We start from the raw sequence: 24,073 nt of genomic DNA, 5'->3' as shown, positions 1-24,073 counted from the left end.
CCTTGTTTAGATCATAACACCACTGGTGTTTTATAATACAGCTCAAGCAAACACAAACTTATTCATACATCCAATACCAGTAAACCGTGATTAATATATGCAATCTGTAAGTGTAATCACATAGGGGTGACTGCAGGTTGTTGCACGTACTGTCAGTCTGGATATACTGTACCTCCTTCAAAGATCCTGCGTGATGTAATCCATGAGGTTTAGTCTTGTCCTTGTCTTGGCGGCATGTGATGTACGTTTTACACTGAATTCTGTACATGAGTAATCCTGAGACAAAATCTGAGGATAAAACGTTGACTCTGTTTTGGACTTAAATTTAAATGTAATATCCAATGTCTTTTTTTTTTTAAGGAAAATGACAACAAGGATGTGTAAATACAGATAAGGGATATAATTTGAACAGTCTTAATAAAGGATATACTTGGTAAATACCGCTGTGATGTAATTGTGATGTTTTTCTACAATGCTACTTTTCTATCTTCTCATGTCGAAAAAAAGAGTTGAAAAGTTTTGAAGGCTTAGAGAGTATGAAACCCCAGTCAACGCATTAACATCTGAAATACAGGTACAGTATATGCTGTTTCTAAGCCATGCATGTGTTTCCTGATAGGATAATACTGTAGGAATACTTGACTTCCAGTGCTGAATAAACAAACGGCAAAAGGAACCAGTCAAAAGTGTTGTTTTATTCTTGTCAGAAGACAGGTTTTTCTCTTTTTTAAATACTGTACATTTATTTCTGATTTTTCACCTAATTGATTGGGTCATCTGATTTCCCATTTTTCACCCAATTTGGGAAGGACATTTTACAGGTGAAAAAGCAGAGAGAACATCACAACTGCAATACAAGCTCAGCTACGACACAGCAACTTCAGCCACACGATCAAGAACGCAGTGAGGGAACTGATTTCCCCAGATCAGCAGAAAAACATTTATTGTTTTACTGATTGCGTGATGACCCCTGGTCAAATATTCATGTTGAAATACAAAATACATTATCCGAAAAATAGCACAATAATACAGATTGTAATTCACTCTGTGCCGTGTACAGAAGTGCAAGATAAGGCAACTTTTTGAACACCCTGTTAACACTAGTACAATGGTAAAAAATAACTTCACAACAATGTGTCTATCAGAATACTGTACTGTATATATAAACAGCCTGAAGAGTAATGTATTACAAAGTCCAAACTGATGCACTGATGATATTTATCACATTGGACACTCTCTTTGGTGACCAACTAAAATCCATCAGGAGGACATTTCCTCTTCATTTATGGAGATAGGCATCGAGCCACAGGTCCCCAGACTTCCTCAGTGATCTGGGAGAAGAAGAAGAAGAAGAAGAAGAAGAAGAAGAAGAAGAAGAAGAAGAAGAAGAAGAAGAAATAAATTGCATGTACCAGAGAGCAAGAGAACACAGTCTATACCCCTGAGGAGCACCATCACATGTTGCATTGCCTCTTACCTCACAACATCCGTGAGGCCCTGCCTCAGCGTCTTGACCTGGTAGGAAATCCCATGCTTCTCACACACAGCGCGCACCAGCGGAGCTACCAGGTGGTAGTTGTGACGGGGCATGGTGGGGAACAGACTTGGGAGCAGAGAGAGAGAGAGAGAGAGAGAGAGGGGACACCCATAAGAACCTCTCACACACAGGAACCTCCCACACACACTGTGAGGTAAATGGTAACCAAATCACAATGAGGAAGATGGTAACCAAATCACGACCTACAGTACTACAGTGTATTCGGTGTACTGCATACAAGTGAGGAGGATTATAACACCTAAGGTTACGGTGGCAGCTACACTTACTGGTGTTCAATCTGAAAGTTGAGGTGTCCGCTGAACCAGTCATTGAAGGGCGATTGCTCAATGTTGCAGGTGGCACTCAACTTTACCAGAGAGAGAGAGAGAGAGAGAGAGAGAGAGAGAGAGAGAGAGAGAGAGAGAGATACATACATACATAAGAGGGACCACCACAGTTGTCTCATGATGCCATACTTTGGAGATCTCCACCTCCGAAAGTCTGGAGACGTCTCCACTCCATCAAAACCTGGATGAACGTTTTAAGTCTCTAGTCAAACGCAGCGTTTAGAGACAGGCTCTTGAGTCTACCTCCACAGGACTCGCCTTCTCCCCCAGACATGCTGACGGACGTGGTACTGCACCTGCATGGTCAGCCAGTCCTGGCGTCTCTCCTGGTCGATGACCATGGGCAGGTGGTTCATCTGGGTCACCCACACGAACCAGTGACTCTCCAGAAACCTGCGTCGGGACGGAATGACGGAGTCATTACAAGTCAAGGCCGTTATGGCCGTTATAGCCGTTATAGCACTCGCAAGATGTCCTGCAGATGACTGTTCCATGTAGTCGCACTGAGCTCGGGAGAAATGCCTTCAAATACACTGTCGCCTCTGCCTGGAACCTGGAACACCCTCCAGAAAGACTTCAAACTGATCTCATAAGGGACTTGAATGAATGAATGAATGAATGATAGTTTATTTAGTTTCAGTTATTTCAAGCAAACAATACATACATAAACAATACAGTCTTATAACAATAGAAAAGCAATAATAAAATAACCGAAGCCGAAAAGGCATAGGCTAAAGCTATAAGCTTATTTACACCTACCCTTCTTACCAGTACAAACAAACAAACTCCTCCTTTACAACAATATTCAACTATAGTCCAATACCATCGTGACAACCTTTTCAGATCACAACTTATTCAATTCATAAAAAAGAAAAGAATAAAAGAGTACAAAAAAAATACCCCAGATGTAAATCCAAAACAAATTTTTAACAGAGAAATCAACCATTTTTCTCATAATTTTCAATCACCTGACTTTTAAACAAACATTTAAATTTATGAATCGTCTGACACATCTTCAATTCTTCATCAAGATTATTCCATAAATTCACACCTTTTACAGATCTTTTGATCTTTTAGATCTTGTTAGTCCTAGAATTTTTTTTTCCCATCATACACTTCCCTCTGAGCTCATTGACATGAACATATTGGAAACTGTCACTGTGTCTCATAATCTGCCTTTTAAATATGTGATATTTGTATATTTATTAACTTTGTGTATTAACTTTGATTAATTTATGTTTTTATATGTTGTCCTCTTGGCCAGGTCTCTCTTGGAAAAATATATTTTAAATCTCAATGAGCTTCTCCTGGTGAAATAAAGGAGGAGGACAGGAGGACAACTCCTGCTTTTTCGCTGTTTAAATAAAGGCTTAATAAATAAATAAAAGTCCAGGTTCCATTCTTGCTCGTGAGTCGCTCTGAACACAAGGTCACTCTCGGGATCACTCTTTACCTAGTCTGGAGTCAAGCGCCACAAAAATGGATAGATCAGCAGAGCGCATTAGCTGCATTTGAACATTATTTCACCGGGAGCGTATGGCCAGGACTAAATGAAAAACGAATTTACAGTACTGTAGGTAATACACTTTGCCATTCATGTAATAACAAACCTCTGTGAAGTGAGAGCTAACGTGGAAGAAAGTCCAAGTAAATTGCACCTTGTGTGCCAGATATGTCTAGTCTCAATGCCAGACCCATGAGAATTCTAGCCTGGGCTAACATCTCTCATTTGCTGCTACGAACTGTCACTCTTTCAATTTTGACCTGTCGATACGCCCTCAGAATACTAGTTTGGGTGACGAAGTGGCACAGACTCTATTATGTAGTATGCGGAGCGCAGCGATTCAATGTAATATTTGAGTCTGGAGAGAGACAATCAAAATCATCAAAGACATCAAAAAATCAGCCTTTCCGCACAGCCCACTATCTGCCTGGGCCAATCAGCATCCAGTTGAAAATCTGATCAGATTCTCATTGGTGGGTGTCCACAAATATCATAGCTTGTTCCCAGAAGTTCTCGCCGTAGCGAGGGCTTCTGGGTACTCAGAATACTCTTTACCTGACGAAGCTCATGAGCCCAAGTGAGCCAAGGAGGCCGAAGAAGGGGATGTAACACAGGAAGTAGCGCAGGTAGTAGGTCACGTACCAGGAGAGGTCCTTCACAGGAGACAGAGAGGGCTGATAAGTGTTGGTACCAGACGGAAAAAGCCAACTATTCTGATTAGATCACTATAATGGCGGCTTGCAGTTGGCATTAAAAAAAAGATTGCACCGTCCAATCCCGGCGTGAGAACATGGTGCGCAGGATCTGGATGTGGAAATACACTGGAATGAGTAGAGGAGGTCCAACTGAAAGAAACAAAAATGGAAACGATTGCATGTTGAGAGATGGAGATATGGAATCTCTGGATGATTGGGGCTCGTTTGAATCATTCAGCATCAAAATAAGAAACTTACTTAAGAAGAAGTATTGGTGCTGGTGATGGTAGGGCATGTATTTCAACTTCTTTATGCCATACTAAAATAGGGGAGTAAATAGTAAATGGTAAATGGACTGCACTTACATTGCGCTTTTACCCAAAGTGCTTTACAATGGCCTCTCATTCACCCATTCACACACACATTCACACACCAATAGCAGCAGCTGCCATGCAAGGTGCTATCCTGCTCATTGGGAGCCATTTGGGGTTCACTGTCTTGCCCAAGGACACTTTGACATATGGGGACAGGAGGAGCCAGGATAACGCCAACCCTATAATCACTGGACGACCCGCTCTACCTCCTTATTTTCGGCACCCTACTGTATATTTTTGCCCACGCCGCTGTCTCTATTTCATCATATCTCACCTCCACTGGCTGTGAGTCTCCTAGTACGAAGACGTGCAGCATGTTGACGTCAGGATCCTTACTGAAGACGTTGGGTTTGGCGTGGTGCTGGTAATGGCGATGGTTCCACCAGTTGGCAGAGGCGCCCTTAGAATGTGAATGTGTTAATCAACGTTTCTCTGGGACAGGATGGGGCGTTAGTGAACAGCAGTGAACCTTTTATGATATCCCTCGTTACGAAATGAGTAGCCTATTATTGTCCAATACCTTTAGATGACCAATTGTAAACTTGTGAAGTATGTGATTCCAACTGGACTTCTTGAACACAGACAAGTGGCCAAAATCATGCTGCAACCATCCAGCTTGGGACTAGAGAGGAGAGAGGAGGAGGCAACAGCCGTGACCACGCTGGCAGTCGTCATGGTGGAGCTCGATTTACAACAATGACAAAATCTTACCTGAGAGGTAGCCAGAACGACAGAGCACAGCAGTGTCACGGTCCAGCCAGTACCCCAGGCCCACAGGAGCAGCAAAGCCAGGGCCTCCAGTAGCAGGATCTGCCCCAGGTAGAGGCAGAAGAACCGGGGCCGGGCTTGGAACAGCCCCTCCTTCACCGCATCCTTGCGCAAGGCCTGGAAGTCCTGCACGACAGCTGCCTGGAGCAAAGAGAGGGGCAACTTTACAGGAACGGCAAACAGCTTCGATGAAACGAGGGTTAAGGAGTGGGCCTGGCCGGAGGGAGGAGTGGGGAGGAGAGAAACGGGAGAAACGGAAAGCTAGAGAGTTCTGAGCGCCCAGTGTGAGACACATGATTAACAGAACACATATTGTAGCAGGCATACAGGATAGTGTGACCTATTGATGACACTGCTCTCTGTTGTTTCCATGCAGTTGAACGCATTCTATTCCCAGGCGTTGATACACCCGAGTGCACTTCAGAAAAGGTAACATAGTATCAGCATTTCTGGCGGTGAGTACAGAACACAGCCTGCAGCCTACAGTATGCCCCAGACAGACAGACAGAGAGAGAGGGAGCAAAGAGGGGTCTCACATTCTTGTCACGGTCCTGACTGGGCTCTGACGCTGCCAGTTCGCCCACCAACAAAGGCTTCAGAAATTTTCGCACCAACTTTGCATTGGGATGGAAAGCTGCAAAGGCCTCCTAGAGAACAGTGGCAGATGATAGATATACAGTACATCTGGTCATTGTGCTGTTTGATAAAAAGTGTTACCATACATTTTTGCATACTGCCAATGGCCGATCTGCACAAAGGGTGAGGTCAAGATCAGGTATTGATCCAACTTGGAATGTTATAGGCTGTTAATAGTTATAGGCTGTTATAGGCTAACTGTTAATACTGATTCTAGTCACTTATCACTTTACAGCATATGAGGACATTTTCCAGATTAAAAAAAACAACAACACTGTTACCGTGGCATCCTCCCCAGCAAAGTGACTGAGGATCCTCATTCCTCCAGGATGCCTCTTGGCCCAGTGGGTGACGTTGTACACCTTCCTGTTGATCACCAGCCACTGGTCATTCCTGTGGCAGTGTCTCTGCACCTCTTCCCAGGTGTAAACGTTCCCACCTCCTCGGCCGCCTCCACCATCTTCCTCATCTGGGTCCGTCAGGTGTCCCCCGCCCCCCATCCTGCCGAGACTCACACACACTGTCGCCGGCCTGACTGGCTCCACTTGCGCTCTCCCACGACCAGTCAACTGCACAGGCACAGCCAAGGTGATTCAGATGCAGCTGCTTCACACCTACGTGAAGAAAAGTTGTGATTTAATACTTGTTTCTTCTAGAGGAGATGACATATTTCCAGAGCAGAGCCCACACATCCTGCGGTGGGAGTATATAGTTTTCCTAACCTGTTGCAACATGCTCCTTAACCACGCAGTTGATTGTAACACTATAGGAGCAAGACAAAGACCGATGTCTCCATCAGTAAATGATGATGAGATCAGTGGCCTTTTTGACACGTACCCATCTGTTTGAGGGGCACCTGAATGAATCCTTAGTCTAACTCGAAAAAACCTGTGAAGTTATGTAAAACATTATAATGGGTAGTTTAATGTGTGGTGGCCTGAAAGCTGGCCTACTGCACATGTAACGGAATGTCTGCAAAACACTATACACCTACAGTTACAGTTAGTGATTCCGTAGCATTCAGTATGGCTATAGATTTTTTATCAGTCAACATAATTAACGCAACGAATATAAAAAATATAGGCTACCGTGGGCAGAGATGCAGAAAAATATGAGCACTTAACAGCATATCAACGATGTTCTACTCCGTATCTTGTCTCTCACAACAATTCATAACGAAGAAATTTAAAAAGCGTGGTTATCTTATGCAGTTGCGCCTTAACCAAATTCCAGCATTAGTGTTTCATTCCTTGTGAGTATATGTATTCGCGGACAGCTATTCACCCACTCGTTCACTATGAAATTCCAAGCGGATCATTCGAGGGTCTCTGGTCCAATCCGCGTATTTCCAGCACCGCTGGCATCTGCAATTGGCTCAGAACGGAACCATCCGAATATCTCCCGTGCGCGCGTTTCATCACGCCTGTGCGCTCGACGATGGCACACGCGCACGCGGACGGGCACTGTACTAAGCCAATTGAAAACAACGGTGTCGGTGTCGGACACACGCGGATTGGACCAGAGACACTCACGAATACTGACCTGATATTCGGCAGGTCAGGAAGCGCCCTGCTGTTTGAGTCATATCGGATGATTTATGTTGACTTTCCTCGAATAAATCGGCTGATCTGTGCTGTATCGGGTCGGATGCACCTCTGGAGTCTGCCAGCTGTTGAATTTAGTAGAACACTGTAGGCAATGATCATTTACACAAATATTTTGTATATCCCAACTTTCTAATCTCATTGCTACTAGTAACCTATAAAAAGGTTAATAATAATAATAATAATGATAACGATACTGATCATGATAGATAGATAGATAGATAGATAGATAGATAGATAGATAGATAGATAGATAGATAGATAGATAGATAGATAGATAGATAGATAGATAGATAGATAGATAGATATTGTGTCATAAAACTGCTGGATAATAATAATAATAACAATAATAATAATTTATTTTGTCACACAAGTTGAATTCGTTATGGTTATGGTGACCCGCCCCCGGTTCGATATTGGACAAACCTACACTGGGTGAAAACAATCCAGGACATGGGTTTACATACCCATCACGCTGGGATGAGTGAGTCATTTGTTGGTCATCTGTATTGCATCATTTCAACTGTATTGCAAATTTACAAATTCCCAATACTGGGTTAACTTTTTAAGAAATACATATAAATATGTTGGGTAAAGTTCATTATGTGTTTATTATTTCAGTTCTTCTTCCCCTGTCCTCTGGAAACAAGACACAACAAGCAAATAAAGAGAGGACATTGCAATTGAAAACGTAATTTAATTCTCAAACACACCAGCAGATGGGGCAAACTGGTGGGCCCAGCGCTGTGCACAGCCGCACACTGCAGTTAAACGACACAGACAGACACAGACTGTCCTCATCAGAACTCCAGCCAATGATGTTAAGAAGTAGGAGTAGTAAAGCATTAAAGTATATTTCTCACTTAGTTCATAGGCTACTGTAACTACAGAAGCTTGTTGCCATAGAATGACAGCAGTGCAATGGCTTTAAGATGATAATCAAACATTTAGGGGGAATGTCAGGCACCTACTATGGGGAAAGGCTGACACCTACTGTGCTGCAAGTCATTTTGAAGGGACTGCAGCTTGGGAGAGGGGGGCCGGGCCTACTGTTCCCTTCTCATTCGCTTGTCCCCTGAAGTTGTCCGCCAGTTTTGCAGCACAGTCTAGAATGTTCCAACAATATTTTAGGGTTGTTTTAGTTCAGTGCTGCCTGCAATTTACTAATCAGCATTTTTTGTATACTTCTGACAGCAATATAGTATTTGGCTTCAAGACTCTGGCACTGAAAATACACTTTTAACCAAAGCCACTTAAAATATGAACGTGTGTGTGTCTTGTGACTGCTGCCCTTCCTGGGCTATCTTTGCTATAAGCACACCATAAGCAGTAGGCAGCCCAGTGTTTAGGACAGGTTGCTGGTTCAAGATCGGTCCGGCCTGGGCCACATGACAACCACTGTCTACCATTGTGCCCTTGAGCAAGGTGCTTGTACAAAAAAACCAGGCCAGGTCCAGCCTGGCTTATGTGCGTGGCTGGCTTGTTTCTGTTCAGGACTGGTAGGACGTAAGCTAGCTGTGAATTGAAATGACATGAAATAATGTCTGATAAATTAAGATAGGTCTTGTGTTGGTGCCTGGACACATCAGTTCCAATGCTTCCAATGCTAATCCAGCACAATAAGAGCGGGATAGCCAGTTAGCTCATGAGCACACAACAACTAGCAGCAGCTTCCATAACATTCATGGTAGCGGTCAGTGGCTAAAGCAGTTACACTGATGATAACATAAAGTCATCCCCACCAAGTTGGGTGGGAGTCCTATGCTCTCACCACTACTCTACTTGTGCATGGAGATCGGCGGGTTGGTTTTGGTGTCCTTCTTCCAGTCCCTAGTGTGGGTTGAGGTTAGAATAAGGGTTGGGGTTAGGGGTGCTCTGATTCCACTAAGCCACGATCCGATTTCGATTCCTGGGGTCACGATCCGATTCCAGAATCGATTCTCGATTCCAATGATTCTCGATTACAGAATCTAGAATCGATACTCAATTCTCAATGGATTTTCTACAAAGACGGATTTTAGGATCTACTCCAGTCCGATGTGTGCTAAGAAAGTAGAATATAGCAGTCTAAGACAAAAAGTAAATGTTATTAATGGCATGCTGAACTTAACATTCAACCTCTCAAGTATAACAGTCATGAACTTTAATCTTCCAGTATTTCTCAATTCAGTCAGTGACCATGCTGAACTTTAATAAAACAAGGATTTCTCTTCAACTTCAAGTATTTCTCTATTCACAGTTAGTTTGCTGAACTTAAATAAAACATTCAAATATTTCTCAAGTCAAAGTGCTGTCAAGGAAAACAGTTGTAGGCCCTTAATACAAAAAATTAAAATGCTGTTACATAAATGAAAATGGAAGGGTTAGGCTAGCTGCCTTTTTCATTTATCAGAACAACCTTGCCTCTTTCAAAAATAAAATCGCAATTCTTGCAGATGGTGTGAGTCATGTCAAGCTCCTTGCCTGAGAGACAGTAGATGCCCCAATGTGTCCAAATGCCTGCCTTCAGCTGTGACGGGGCAGGCTGTATTCCTTGCTTGTCCTTATTTCTCATGATTTTCAGCAACTAACGTTGCATGTGACGCCACGCCAGATAAACGTTAGAAGTAGAGGCAAACTAGCTAATTAACTGTTGTGAACGTTTGAGCTACTTGTTGTTCTTCCTTTCAAATTAACGTTAGAGCTACGCTGCTAACGTTAGCATAGCCTTTACTAGCCACACTGCCTGGCTCTGTTGCAGTGACAACCTACGGAAGCCGGAAAGGGTGAATGGTGGTGGCGAAACAGCACGGAGGAGGGAAGGAGAGAGAGAGGGGAAAAAAAAGAAGAAGAATCAATTCTTGGGAGTTGGGAATCGATCCAGGAATCGTGGCATTAAGAATCGCGATCCTTTCAAGAATCAATTCTTTGGAGCACCCCTAGTTGGGGTTGGGACAGGATCTGACCTTTAGGCAAGGGGAAAAGGTTGGAGTGAAAGGATGAACATGTGGAGGTTTGGGGTATAGTCCCATTAAGTCATCCCCACTGGGTTTTCAACCCCGGTCTCCCGGGTGGGAGCGCAATGCTCTCACCACTACTCTACTTGTACAGTGGAGATCAGCAGGTTGATTTTGTTGTCCTTCTTGATTTTGGTGTGCTCGGACTACTGCCTCTTGTGGTGCCAACAGAGAAATGCAGGCCAACATTGTCCGGAGTAACAGAGGAAGGGAGTGATAACCGGACAAACGCTATAGTAGATGCGCTGGCTTACAGCCATGCACAAAAACACATTGTGAGTGGCTTTGGCCTGATTGTAATTGTATACTTGACAGTCAAACTGTACACAGTACTGTAGCAGACAACAGCCACTTGTCTGGGGTATCCTAAGTACTGCCCATTCATCCTAATCTTAATTGTATATTACCCTGATCTTAATTGTATATCATGTAAGATCTGTGCAGTCACTGGTAGGAGGAATGTTAGACTAAGTGTTACAAGGTTGGCATGTGTCTTTAACCAAGCCCATAGAACAGTATCTTGAATATATGTTTTTATGCAGGTTAAAACCACAGTCAAAGAACATGCAAACCACCATGTTGAACCTCCTGCTGTGACAGTGTGCTGTGCATATAAACAGTAGTTTGAACCTCTTGCTGTGACAGAATGCTGTGCATATAGAGTAGTTTGCTCAACATACAGTGACCACCGTCCACCACTCAACACAAGCTGTACTGTTTCAACTTTTTTGTCATGTCATATAGCCTTGAACTGCATGTACTGTACTAACTACTTAACTCTGGCTTTGCAACTTCAGTAGATAGGGGCTTACTGCAGGAAGGCAATGCACTGAACAGCCTATGTCATTACTGAAGTGCTTCTTAATGTTTTTTCACTTCTACCTACAGTGGGCTGTGCAAGCCTCTGTCTCTTTCTCTCTGCAGACCTGGTCAGCTTAAAGTACTGAAAATTGCTAGAGGTAATAATAACCCTATGGTTGCAGCACTGTGGCCGATTAAATACTCAGTTCCCCCTACAGATGGACTTAAAGTCTGTTTTGTAGGCCTATCTGTGTCAGCTAATACTCATCATCAATAATCTCACGCAACCTGCTCTTCTCTACCATCTCTGTTCCCATCTTATATTTTGGTCTTATTTGTAAAGGCCCTAAAAATACAACTAGAAACTTTAAATCCTCCCTAAGCACCTGATGTAGGCCTATTTTAGATTGCTATTCTTGCACTTTGCCTTCATACTAGATTATGCTCTTAGTCACTTGATTTAGAAGGGAGATGCACTTGTGAGTTCTAGCAAGTATCGTAGTAGTACATTGGCTTTTCCTACGTTAAATGCAATTATTGTTAGTCGCTTTGGATAAAAGCGTCAGCTAAATGACTGTAATGTAGCCTAAATGAAGGCTGCCTGATTAGTCGACGCAAACAACGCAAGCTACGTTGTGAACGCAAGCTCCAACATGCGAGAGCTTGCGTTCTGTTTTGTTTCGTGGAAACGCTTGCGTCAAGTGACAAATTTCGGCATGACACACGCAAGGACGCAACGAGATATTGCGTGGCCTTGCGAAGCTTGCGCTATATAGTTTGCGTCGACTATGAATCCGGCCTAATAGTAATAATGCAACTAGACACAGAACTTATCACCCATCCTCTCATTGTCCCATGCGATGCATTGTAGCTAACATTGGCCACCACATAGGCTAACAGTTTGCTTCTGCTGATCTTACAGTTTCCTGTAGCTTAGGCTAGCCGAGGCTACAGTAGCCTAGGAATGGGCTATTCTTATTTTAAAAATCTACCAAAATGATTAGGCTAGGCTATGTAGACCAGGCTATGTGGTGAGTAGCCTAAGGCATTTCATTCTTGCAGCAAGCATGTTGCACTTGACTGATAAGATGAGTTGCATTTACTTTTACATAATCTGTCTTTCTTCCAAAGTCGCCCGACACTGCCACCGTATTGTAGAACATGATATCAGCCTACGCTTCAATTTGAGAGAAAATTAACCTACAGTAGCCTAGGATATGCACATGGGTAGGTCTATCTTATGAATGGAATAGAAGAAAAACGAAGCAGGCCTACAACTGTCAGAACGTTATTGATGCACCTGGCTATCCCATCATGTGGTTTAATTTCTCCCTCCCTTCCTGCCTGCCTGCCATGTGATTTACGTGTCTGACAAAGTCACTGTTCCGGTTGCTAGGGAAGGGGAGCCTACAGACCTGGCAACGTTCAACCTACGCAAAGCAGCAAGAGGCGAGCAGTTTGGCCATCAGAGACGTAAACAGCCACGGACAGTTTCCCGGTAGATTGACAATTCTTAACTTGAAACGGCTCGATATTTAAGAGAAGCTGTGAAAATATATAATTCCCTCAATGAGCGTCGTCCAAGCGCCAGCAGACTACAGTGTACTGTGCTGTACTGAAGTGGACTTCTTTTCTGTGCGCTGTTTCACTTTGCCGCGGGCTGATTAGTCTCCGAGCTGCGTAGCCTGCGCGCCGCGCACGGCTAAACACGGACCGGGCACCGGGGAGAGAGAGACGGCCAGCTGGCTGCACGGAACAACCGTTGCCTTTTCGGTTATCGTCTATCTGCGCCCGCGGAACAGGTGACATCTGTCGAGTGGCGTGTCAAAGCTACTGTGAGAAAAAAAAAAAAATTGGAGCCTGCAGTCTCTCAGCGCAACAAGGACAACTGAAAACATGATCTAAAAGTTGGAAGTTTTTATCAACGAGCATCGCTGCTGAATTCCAGACATCAAGAGATCGTTTTTCTCATCAAAATTAATCTGTATTGTATTCCCTTTAAATATTATTACTACTATCACTATTATTATTATTACTACTATTACTACTACTATTACTACTATTATTATTATTATCATCATTACTTGAACTATTACTCAGCATGCCATTGTTGACACCTGAGATTCACTGCTGGTGAAAAAATGGGAGTTAGATGAAGATGGAAAGACAGGAAACAGTCATTTGAAGCATTCGAGACATCTCAATGTGAATGCTGAGAAGACAGGCTGCTCCGTGGCTGTTCTGAACGAGACAGCCTAGGCACTTGGGACCCACCATGCCCTCCAGGGCTGCCGGTCCTGTGACTGGGTTTCTCCTCCAGATCCAAGCCTGCGGACTCAGGGTCGAGCGGCCTCAGACACCGCTGCCCCGTCGCCCGACCCCATCCTGACTCCGCCCCGGAGCGACGTGGCTCGGCGGCGTCACAGCATGGGCAACTCCTCCAGGAAGGGAGAGGGGGAAGAGGAGAAAGAGGAGAGAGAGGCGGAGGAGGACGGGGAGACGGCACAGATGACCCAGAAGAAGAAGAAGAAGAAGGAGGAGGAGGTGGAGGAGGAGCTGCCCCTGGGAGTGGACGACCTGCTGGCCAGCGGGGACCCCGTGCTGGACCTGAGCTACAAGAAGTTCCGCCGCCTGCCTGCACGCGTCTTCGGCCTGGCGCACCTGGAGAAGCTGTACGTCTGCGGCAACCGCCTGCGAACCCTGCCCGACAGCGTCGCCCAGCTGCAGGGCCTCCGGATCCTGGCCCTGGACTTCAACAAGATGGACGACGTGCCCCTGGCCGTGTGCCAGCTGGTCCACCTCACGCGCCTCTACCTGGGCAGCAACCGGCTGATCAGCCTCCCCCCGGAGCTGCGCAACCTGCGGAGCCTCCGCTGCCTGTGGATGGAGAGCAACTACTTCCGGCGCTTTCCGCGCCTGCTCTTCGACCTGCCCCACCTGCGCTCACTGCAGATGGGCGACAACCGGCTGCGGACGCTGCCGCCCGACCTGGACCGCATGGAGGCCCTGCGGGGCCTCTGGCTCTACGGCAACCGCTTCGAAGAGTTCCCCCGGGTACTGCTGCGCATGGAGAAACTGGAGATACTGGACATGGACCGCAACAAGATCACCGACTTTCCCAGCCTGAAGCGCCTGCCCGCCCTGCACCTGTTCTCCTACGACCACAACCCGGTGGCGGCGCCGCCCAGGGTGGGCGACGACGTCATCCTGGTCGGTGAGGGCGCGGCGGAGGCCATGGAGGAGCGCGAGGGCCGGAGGGAGCGGCGGCAGGCGGCGGAGAAGGAGGCGGAGGAGCTGGCCCTGGTGGCGGGGGAGGGGGGGCCGGCGATCCAGGGGATACTGAAGAACAGCTGCAGTTCCGCCCCCAGCTATGCAGGCGACGAGGCGGAGGCGGGACAGGAAGAAGAGGGTGCGCGGGGGGAGCAGGAGGGGGAGGAGGAGGAGAGGCCGCCTGCGGAGTACGACGGCGACGGACTGGAGTACGGCGAGGAGGGCGTGGAGTACGAGAGGGAGGAGCTCGTGTTTGAAGGGGACGGGTTCGAGGAGTACGAAGGGGGAGAGCTGGAGTATGAGAGAGGAGAGATGGACTACGAGTACGAGGAAGGGGAGGGGCTTGAGGATCCAGAGGGAAGGCCTTGACGGTAGACCCCTCCCCCTCCACAGCCCTTGACCCCTGGATGACCCCTGGATATGGGTTCAACCAAAGATGAAGACCAGGAATGACCAAATAAGAGGATTGTTCTCGAGAAAACTGTTGTGATGCACGAGGCTTGTCATAGGAAACGTGTTTGAGACTAGCCACACCACACTGTAAACGGGTTGAGACACTTAATTTATTTGATGCTAACTGACCAGTAAGGAATACTGCACTGGACATTGTGGAATGAGGGACAGAGTCTTTGCCATTTCAATCAGAAACAAAGTGGCACGTCAGAGCCGGACTCGGATGACGCTGTTCATGTGTGTGTGTCTGTGTACGAGAGTGTGCACGTGTGTGTGTGTGTGTGTTAAGAAACAGGCAAGGGTATAGGCTACCTTCACTGCAATGTGATACTGTTTTGTCAATTCCATTATGTGTGCACAGGAAACTTAATCTTGCCTCATTAAACAGTAATTGAGTTTATCAGGTGTGTCAATAATTCATAATCACAGAGACAAAAGAGATCTAATGCACAAATTGGTGGAAAAAAACAATGTAGTGATTCTACTATTTCTCCCACATACACATGCATCTGTTTCTGGTTCACACGTTCTCCGGTATCTGTTATTTGTCTCATTTCAACACAGTCACTGTGAATGTTGTGCGGGAGCAGGCATTCCAATAATTTATTAAGTACTCATTACACCCTAAACAGACGTCAGCCTCCCTGCCTTGCCAATGTGGAGTGAAAGCAGTCCGAGCACGTCAGTGCCAAGAGAGCGAGTGAGGAGGAGGACAGATCTGAGGGTGAATAGCTGGGGTAACGCTCCATAAAAGGCAAGTCGATGGTGAGGTCTCAAACATGAGTCAGAATGTCACTAAGACCAGGATGAGAGTGCTTTGGCGGTAACGGTCTGAGGAATGAGGGCAGAGGTCAAGCGGCCGTCGGCACCTCTCAACCGTGTGGTGGGTTTTCAGTTCGTCTTACCCTCCTTCCCACCATGGTGTCTCAGTCCCACGCCTTCTCTCTGTGTTCATCATGACCGCTGTTGAAGCAGCGCTGTCCTCTTCCTCTCCATCCTCACTCTCACATTTCATCGCGAGACTAAAATATTTATCTGACTGTTTAAATATTAACGGTTGGAATCGTTTGGCAGCCAGTGGCCGATCTGAGATCCCTTGGTGTGTCTATGTTCAGGAAACAGTTGCAGAGCTGGACTCATATTGTCTGCCTGGGTTTTTCACCACTGTGGATATGTCTATTTCCTGAAACTTATTTATCTCTCAAGGTCCTCTCTCCGATTATTTGCATCTGTCTCCAGGGGGCAATAGAGAAAAGATCTTCTCCCTGTCCTTATTTTAAGAAAGTCACTTGAGGAACCTGTTAAACAAATGATCTACCATCCTCCCTCAGCTGACAGTGTGTGATGTTGTGCAGACCCTAAGTGTAGTTTTATGTGTCTTGTGTTTTGACACAGTAAGCCGACTGATTGTTTTCCTTCTGTAGATATGTAAAACTACTGCTCTGTTTGAGAATGGAAGCAGCAGTATGGCGATGGATGACACGCTGTGACGCCACTGAAGCAGGATCCTGAGCAGGGTTAGCGTCCTGCTGTTCATTCCATAGCTGTGACTGGGAGCCCAAACACTCTGACAGACACCAGACACGCGCTACAACCTGCTCCACATTCGGTCTGAACATCATTATTTTGCTCATAAGTTTATACTCCTTTCATCCTCTATAGGTCAAGGACATAACATCTGCAGACACAAAAATGCATCCTCTTTCATTGTTGCCTCACAAAAATGCATCCTCTTTCATTGTTGTGTCTCTCTCTCTCTCTCTCTCTCTCTCTCTCCTCCCACAAGGCTCTAGGCAGGGCTATTATGTTGACCAAATAGGATTAAAGCAAGCTACAAATGTCTCAGATGCGTTGGCTGTCAGAATCATTTCCACCATCACTCGCACATGCTGGGTTTGATCCCAGGTCCTCCTACTTCAAGATCTGTTTTATTGGCCATGTATATGTCCACACAGTACTAGGGATTTGACAAGGGTTAAGGCATATGCTGTTACAGATGAACAGGGTGCAGTGCAGGGCAGGACAGTGCAAAGACATGACAGTGCAATACAAAAACAGTGAAAAATACAAAATATTTACAGTACCAACATACATGACCACCTGTAAAACATTGCTTTAGCCAGCTACAGTTAGGTCCATAAGTTTTTGGACATTGACACAATTTTTATCATTCTTCCAGACTTCCAGCTTTAATTTGAGGGTGTTTACTTCCAAATCAGATGAACCGTGTAGGAATTGCAAACAATTTTATACGTGCCCCTCCCCCCTACCAAAAGTCAGGAGGGGGGAACAAAAGTAATTGGACAATTGGCTGCTCAGCTGTTTCATGGCCAATTGTGTGTTATTTCATTTACAAGGAGCAGATAAAAGGTCTAGAGTTTGTTTTGATTTCAAGTGTGTTACTTGCATTTGGAATCGGTTGCTGTCAACTCTCAATATGAAATCCAAAGAGCTGTCACTATCAGTGAAGCAAGCCATCATTAGGCTGAAAATCTAAACAAACCCATCAGAGAGATAACAAACACATTAGGTGCGGCCAAATCAACTGTTTGGTACATTCTTTAAAAGAAAGAACGCAGTGGTGAGCTCAGCAACACCAAAAGACCTGGAAGAAAACAACTGTTGTGGATGACAGAAGAATTATTTCCCTGGTGAAGAAAGACCTTCTCACAACAGTTGGCCAGATCCAGAACACTCCCCAGGAGGCGTATCTGTCAAAGTCAACAATCAAGAGAAGACTTCACCAGAGTAAACACAGAGGGCTCACTAGATGTAAGCCATTGGTGAGCCACAAAAACAAGACGACCAGTTTAGAGTTTGCCAAAACACACCTTAAAAAGCCTGTATAGTTCTGGAACAACATGCGATGGACAGATGAAACAAAGATCAACTTTGTACCAGAATGATGGGAAGAGAAGAGTATGGAGAAGGGAAGGAACTCCTCATGATCCAAAGCACCACCTCATCACTGAAAAATGATGATGGTAGTGTAGGCATGTATGGCTGCCGATGGAACTGGTTCCCTTGTATTTATTAATGATGTGAATGCTGACAGAAGCAGCAGGATGAAAGTGTTTCGGGCAATATGATCTGCTCATATCTGCCAAATTCTTAAGAACTCATTGGACAGCGCTTCACAGTGCAGATAGACAATGACCTGAAGCATATTGCAAAAGCAACCAAAGAGTTTTTCAAGGCAAAGAAGTGGAATGTTCTGCAATGGCCAAGTCAATCACCTGATTCCAATTGAGCATGCATTTCACTTGCTGAAGACAAAACTGAAGGGGAACCGCCTGCAGAACAAGCAGGAATTGAAGACAGTTGCAGTAGAGGCCTGGCAGAGCATCACCATGGAAGAAACCCTGGTGATATCTATGGGTTCCAGACTTCAGGCTGTTACTGACTGCAAAGGATTTGCACCCAAATATTAAAAATGATTATTTTATTTTATGACTATGCTAGTTTGAGTCGAATTACTTTTGGCTACTTACCAAGGGGGTAATGATGACAATGTGTCAATGTCCAAATATTTATGGACCTAACTGTACGCCACTGAAAAGCTAGTGATTTGATAGGGTGGGTGGGCACTACAGTATACTGAGAAGTGAGTCTAATCAATTCAGTGTACACACAAACGCACACACCCAAAATAGCTCCACATCCCACAGCGACCCCAGCTGATCCCAACTATGTGTCCAGAGTCATCGGCATCAGGGTAACCTTTTGAGCTAATTCTGCTTTTTTCTTATTCCCACTTACTGTATATTTCAGAAACATAAATATACCACTCTCATTTGAAACCATGAAAACAACAACATTCGAATTCTTAACAAAATGGACAGCAAAATGTGAATTCAGACAAATTGACAATTAGCATTTTATTTAGATGGACACAATGTGCATACATTATCTCTGAAATAGGATGTTTTAGAGATGAGGGTATCTATTGGGCAGCATGATGTTTGGCTGTGGTTTGTCTCTATCCCCTAAGGTTGAACCTGTGGAGGAGATGTTGTATTAAAGGGGTAGTGTGCTATTTTAGACATTTAGCCCTATTTGTGGTTTGTCCACCATGAGCCTGAAACATGGAGATCATAAATTGATCATTCCAGTGTTGAGCTAGCTGCAGTCTCTGCAGTCAAAAACTATGACAAATGTGCTTTTGTAATCTTACCAGTCTCAGTATGTTCTCCTGTGAAATGTATTGCATCTATGTATCTGAATATTTTTAGGTGGTTGGCATGCCCTGCACAGTCCTTTGTGGGAACAGTGAAAACAAGCACCAGGTCCAAGCCATGCCAAACATGTAAAAAATATTAGGATTGCGGTTAAATAAATAGGATATTTTACTGTTGTTTTAAAAAAAAAAAATCAATTCTGGAACAATATAGGTCTCTATTTTGGAGGTTCATGGTAGACAGACCACAAATAGGGCTAAATAAAATAGTGCAATACCCTTTTAACCAAAATAAAGCATACATATTGCTATGTGGTGACTGAAATACTATAAGTGTGAATACTATAAGTGTGTGTGTGTGTGTGTGTGTGTGTGTGTGTGCGTGTGTGTGTGTGTGTGTGTGTGTGTGTGTGTGTGTGTGGGTGTGTGTGAGTGAGTGTGTTTAACCAGCAGTACCTGTCAGTGTCTCGCCCAGTGTAGCTGTTGTTTCTGTTGTTGTGTATGCCTCCCCTTGTCCAACCAGCCCTCAGATTCTCAAATGCAGAAACATCGCAGAACCTGGAAAAAAAATGTGGACTTCTCTTTTACAAAAAGTAATTAAGAGTCAATTTACTTAACATAATGATAACACAAAAACAACTCACTTGCTTCGATAGTGCGTGAGAAATCGCGAAGAGTCGAACGGTGCATGTGGGAGAGTTTTGAGGCCAGGAGTATTAAGAACGAACCCCGAGTGCTCCTGGAGACAAAATAATAATAGTATAAAACAGAATTCCAGCCGGTCAATGAAAACCACACACTACAATCTGACCCGAGTGGTCACTCTTGTAGCCAAATGTGTAGTGCTGATTCCCCAGGTAACTAAAGGACATTACTGGACATAAAAAAGGCTATTCTAACCTTCATCCCAATGGCCCTCCTCTCGGCTGGCGAGCCGGCCTTCTGGGTCTGTGCAGAAGGCAGCAGTGAGTCCTGGTAGCAGAGCACAGGGGAAGGACACAGGTGCTGTACTGTATGTCATTATCATTTCCTGTGTAATTCTATTGACCAGCGACGTGTTGACAGGTCCAGGGAGAGAGAGAGAGAAGAAGAGAGAGAGAGAGAGAGCTGTATTGTACGTACTGGGCAGGCCAGGGGATCCACAGTGTCTCGGGTGTAGCCTGTTTCTCTGAGGGCTCGACTGACCAGCCTGGGTAGCGTCTCAGAGCCCTGCGGCAAACACAACGACACAGACCCGACATCTGTTACTGGCTGAACACATTAATTTACTGTACTTTCAACAGACACATACAGTACACATAAATAGATGACTATTCTGTGTATGCTACAACATGCACTCAATCAAATCAATCAAAGCTTTATTTGTATAGCGCATTTCATACCCAGAGGCAACACAATGCGCTTTACAGAGAACAAGGGAGGTGGGCAGACGACCCACCCCTACATATGCACTGTCTTTGGATACAGTGTAAACTGAGATGGAGGTTGATGAGGAAAGAGATACAGGAAATGAACTGTCTATACCTGAAGAGAGGATATCGGCAGGAAGTCGGTCCTCATCACCGAGTCCTCCATCTTACGAGGATCACCCTGTCAGAAACGTTTCCACCACACAGTATGAGGCAGTGTTGGATTTTGTTCCGTTTGTGATGATCTCAGAATGCGGTTCTCCTTTCTCTGACCACCACGATATTAGCAGGACTTAGCTCCTGACATTTCAAACTAAGATCCAATACTAACCATATAGCTGTTTAGAGGAAGAAATGTGATTGGTCGAAGGGCTGTTCCTTCAGTGAAGCCGCTCTCACCCTGGTCACCAACAATCTGGTGTTTCCGTGAAACTGATGGGATAACAAAATGAGTCGTTCATAATTTGAATTAAAACGATCACGTGATGTGTTTGAAAACGCATTGCTGTGCCGCGGTGTCAGTGTACCTGGAGGTCTGGGACGATGGGACACGAAGCACCCCTCGTATTCTGTCTGCAGAAATGCATTCTAGGAGAGAGAGGAAGAGAAGCAAATCCCGACGGGGGGGGGGGGGGGGGGGTTGGGGCTGGTAGGATATGCCTAAAATGTCTCAGGTGTTTTTCCCATCATCCTGTCAAGCATCTCATCTGCCCATCCCGTCTCTCTCTCCGCGTCTCTCTTACCTGTCTTGGGCGGGTCGTGAGCTGGAGGTAACCGCTCTCCCTGGTTCTGCCACCCAGGCACGGAACGGCCTCACGGCCATCAGCCCGAACGACAGGCTGGAAATGCTGTTTGGTCTGGGACTGAAAACTGTCCAACAGGGAGTACCTGTGATCAAGGAAAAACAACATGTCTGTAATGTATCTTGTTGACACCCAGCATTTTTGTAACAGTCGTCGCTGGCAAACAGGCCCTTACCCAAGCTGAGGGTTGTCAGCGTGGTCCAAACCGGGGCTGTAGTACACAGCTGGTCTCAGATTAGCCGAGTAGCCAGTCCCATAGTGATGTCCCAAACACGGGCTGAAGCCCTCCTTGCCTGAGTCCCATGAACACAACACTTACACTTTAGAACTGGGCTAGACCATGCAAAATGCATACTCTCGTAACTAGGCATCTGCTTGTAGGCCTACGTCATGTCAAAGAATAGAATAGGAGCAATCAACACATAAAAGTCTTCCCATTCAAGCTTCCTCCTCACCGTAGGAGGCCGTGTAAGAAGTGCAGTAGAGATTGAGCGGGGTATTGGTCAGTCTGCCCCCCGGGTTTCCTGTTGATCTGAGAGCGGGCCGAGCCATCTCCACCTGCTCAACCATCTGTGGCCGCTGCGATGGAAACCTGGCTGCTCTAACAGCAGTGATGGATGTTAGGAAGCCTCGGGACCTGAAGGCTGTGCTGTAACCATAGATGAGACCTTACAGTAAACCTTATTGGCTTTCACAAACACAAAGCGCGCCGATGCTTTTTGAGAAAAAGCAAAAAAGCATAAAAACAGCCTAGCATCACGAATAAGAATGTAACAATAGATTTGGCACTAGAATAAAACCGGCAGCCTTCTGACCTGAAGTGTAGCCTACTCCTTGATAAATTGAACGATTCAATATTAACAACATGAGCATTACTAGCCTCCAAGGGACGAACCCACCCAACACCTGTCTGAAGGCGGTCTGGTTGAATCTATCGCGCTGGTTGTTGACGGAGTGCTTTCGGTAGCTCTTCACCAGGTGACCATGTCACACACCGAAGGAGACTTTCAGAAATCTGATGGATGGAATGTAGCCTGCTGTAGCCCCAGACTGTGACGCCAACTCGCGCTCTTCTTTTTGACCTGTATCAATCAAGTAGTTGGCGTCACAATCTGTGGCTAGAATGAATGAATACTGTATCCTCATGACATAGGCTAATTGCAATTTAGCCTCCTTATTAACCTGGAGGAACCCATGGATATAGCAGTAGGCTATACATGTATAGGCCTATACAGGTGGCAAGGCTACTACTATTTATGACATCAATATTGTCGTCGTCGTCGTCATGATGCCCACCTGCTCATAAAGGGCATGCTGTGCCATGTTCTGGCGACTGGGGGGCAGTATGACGCCACAGTAGCGCCGCTTTCTCTGCTGCTGTCTCCTCCACGTTGGCTATCTGAAGAAGGTGAAGTGACCTTCTATTCAAAGGATGATAATGGCCGATAAAATACATTTGTCAGCCTTATCAGACCTATTATGTTATTGCCGCAGTCATAGCATCACAAACAACAGTGTGTGAGGTTATTCATTATTCATGTATCACGTGTATCAAGTTATCCATAGGCTCGATCATGACGGCATTGTTGTGACAATAATAGGCTATAGGAAGCTTGGCATTATAATTCTGTCCTCAAAATTAACAGTGCTGTCTTTGTGCCACATTTTCATCAAAACTGTAGAAAAATAAGAATATGAGGGTGTTACGGCATAAAGGGCCCCACACAATTAGAAAGGGCCAAACCAAAAGGCTGCACTTCCGTACACATATTAAAGCCACACGTCACAAAAGAAAGGTCAGAGTCGCTGTAATATCCCAGAACAGTGTTAAAGTCGCACTGAAATGAAAAAAGCATTCTGTCCCATTTTAGTTCACATAATTGGTCATAGTGTTCACCTATTCAAGATGTATGCCAACATTTTTTACAAAATTCTACTTTTGTTGTAATCTTATATCAAAGTATATCATTTCTTACTTCCTGGAAAACTGTAGGTCACGTGCAATGACGACAACAGGTACCTTAGATTTTAGGCCTATAATCTCACGACATCCACCCATCAATCTACCTTTCCCCATATCTGTTATGTGGCAGGGAGGAGAAAAAGGAAGAGGAAGCCCCTAACCTCCAACAGGATAACCCCCATAACCCACAAACAGACACAAGATACAAATTAGAGATAGAAATTAAAGCTGCAAGTGTCAATGAGACAGGGTCCTACAGTTAGCCCCCTTAAGACTGACAGACAGGGGGAGACTAGACAGTTCAAGTTCAAGTTGCTTTATCATTGCACACAAGCACAACGAAATTACATGGCAATACTTGAAGTGCTTTTACACGTAACAGACTGTTTTTATACACATAATAAACACAACTGAAAACAGAACTTGGGAAGACTGTGTTTCATGTTGATGCTCCGAACTCTTTTACTACTGTTTCCTTTAACTGTTGACTTATGTTGTTCTCTATATATTTTTTTATGTGCTTGTATTTTTCTTTATTTTTTTATGTTTGTAATCTCGGCAGCATTGGAAATGAGGGTAACCTCAATTGTCTTTAGGATAATAAATAAAGGCTTGAATGAATGAATGAATGAACAGTATACACATGTATTATACATACATGTATGAAGTGCAGCGCCAAGCACCCCCCTCCTAAAGAAACCATCTCTCGACCCCTCTCAAAACTACAGTCCCTTCT

At 45.0% G+C, this 24,073-nt stretch overlaps 4 protein-coding genes across 7 annotated transcripts in view; 2 read left to right on the top strand and 2 right to left on the bottom strand.

Annotated features, from left to right (window-relative positions):
* The window catches only part of eps8l2 (EPS8 signaling adaptor L2), a 31,216-nt gene extending 30,587 nt beyond the window's left edge, over positions 1–629 (top strand). For 3 of the 4 annotated variants that reach the window (XM_084452734.1, XM_084452735.1, XM_084452732.1), the window contains one exon: positions 1–628. This exon is cut by the window's left edge and continues 721 nt beyond it. The gene's annotated coding sequence lies outside the window, so the exon portion shown is untranslated. The other variant, XM_084452733.1, reaches the window with a different exon arrangement.
* Positions 630–1,279: 650 nt separating this feature from the next.
* On the bottom strand, positions 1,280–6,361 carry fads2 (fatty acid desaturase 2; the record flags this gene model as incomplete). Its single annotated transcript, XM_084453181.1, has 12 exons — positions 1,280–1,331; positions 1,478–1,603; positions 1,825–1,904; positions 2,181–2,277; positions 3,944–4,041; positions 4,157–4,233; positions 4,342–4,402; positions 4,732–4,857; positions 4,978–5,079; positions 5,169–5,366; positions 5,762–5,872; positions 6,143–6,361. 12 exons carry the CDS (start codon positions 6,359–6,361, stop codon positions 1,280–1,282), a joined length of 1,347 nt encoding a protein of 448 aa, XP_084309307.1.
* Positions 6,362–13,689: 7,328 nt separating this feature from the next.
* On the top strand, positions 13,690–14,901 carry lrrc10b (leucine rich repeat containing 10B; the record flags this gene model as incomplete). Its single annotated transcript, XM_084452478.1, has 1 exon — positions 13,690–14,901. The coding sequence occupies one exon, from the start codon at positions 13,690–13,692 to the stop codon at positions 14,899–14,901; it is 1,212 nt and encodes a 403-aa protein (XP_084308604.1).
* Positions 14,902–18,244: 3,343 nt separating this feature from the next.
* On the bottom strand, positions 18,245–21,944 carry saxo4 (stabilizer of axonemal microtubules 4; the record flags this gene model as incomplete). Its single annotated transcript, XM_084452474.1, has 11 exons — positions 18,245–18,278; positions 19,619–19,720; positions 19,807–19,901; positions 20,063–20,134; positions 20,285–20,371; positions 20,687–20,752; positions 20,903–21,003; positions 21,099–21,159; positions 21,315–21,459; positions 21,550–21,667; positions 21,830–21,944. 11 exons carry the CDS (start codon positions 21,942–21,944, stop codon positions 18,245–18,247), a joined length of 996 nt encoding a protein of 331 aa, XP_084308600.1.
* Between the last annotated feature and the right edge of the window lie 2,129 nt (positions 21,945–24,073).

The sequence above is a fragment of the Borostomias antarcticus genome (genome assembly GCF_949987555.1).
Source record: "Borostomias antarcticus genome assembly, chromosome: 18".
In the NCBI taxonomy this organism is placed as follows: Eukaryota; Metazoa; Chordata; class Actinopteri; order Stomiiformes; family Stomiidae; genus Borostomias; species Borostomias antarcticus.
The sequence above is the reverse complement of the archived record's forward strand: the minus strand, read 5'-3'. Positions and strand labels throughout refer to the sequence as shown.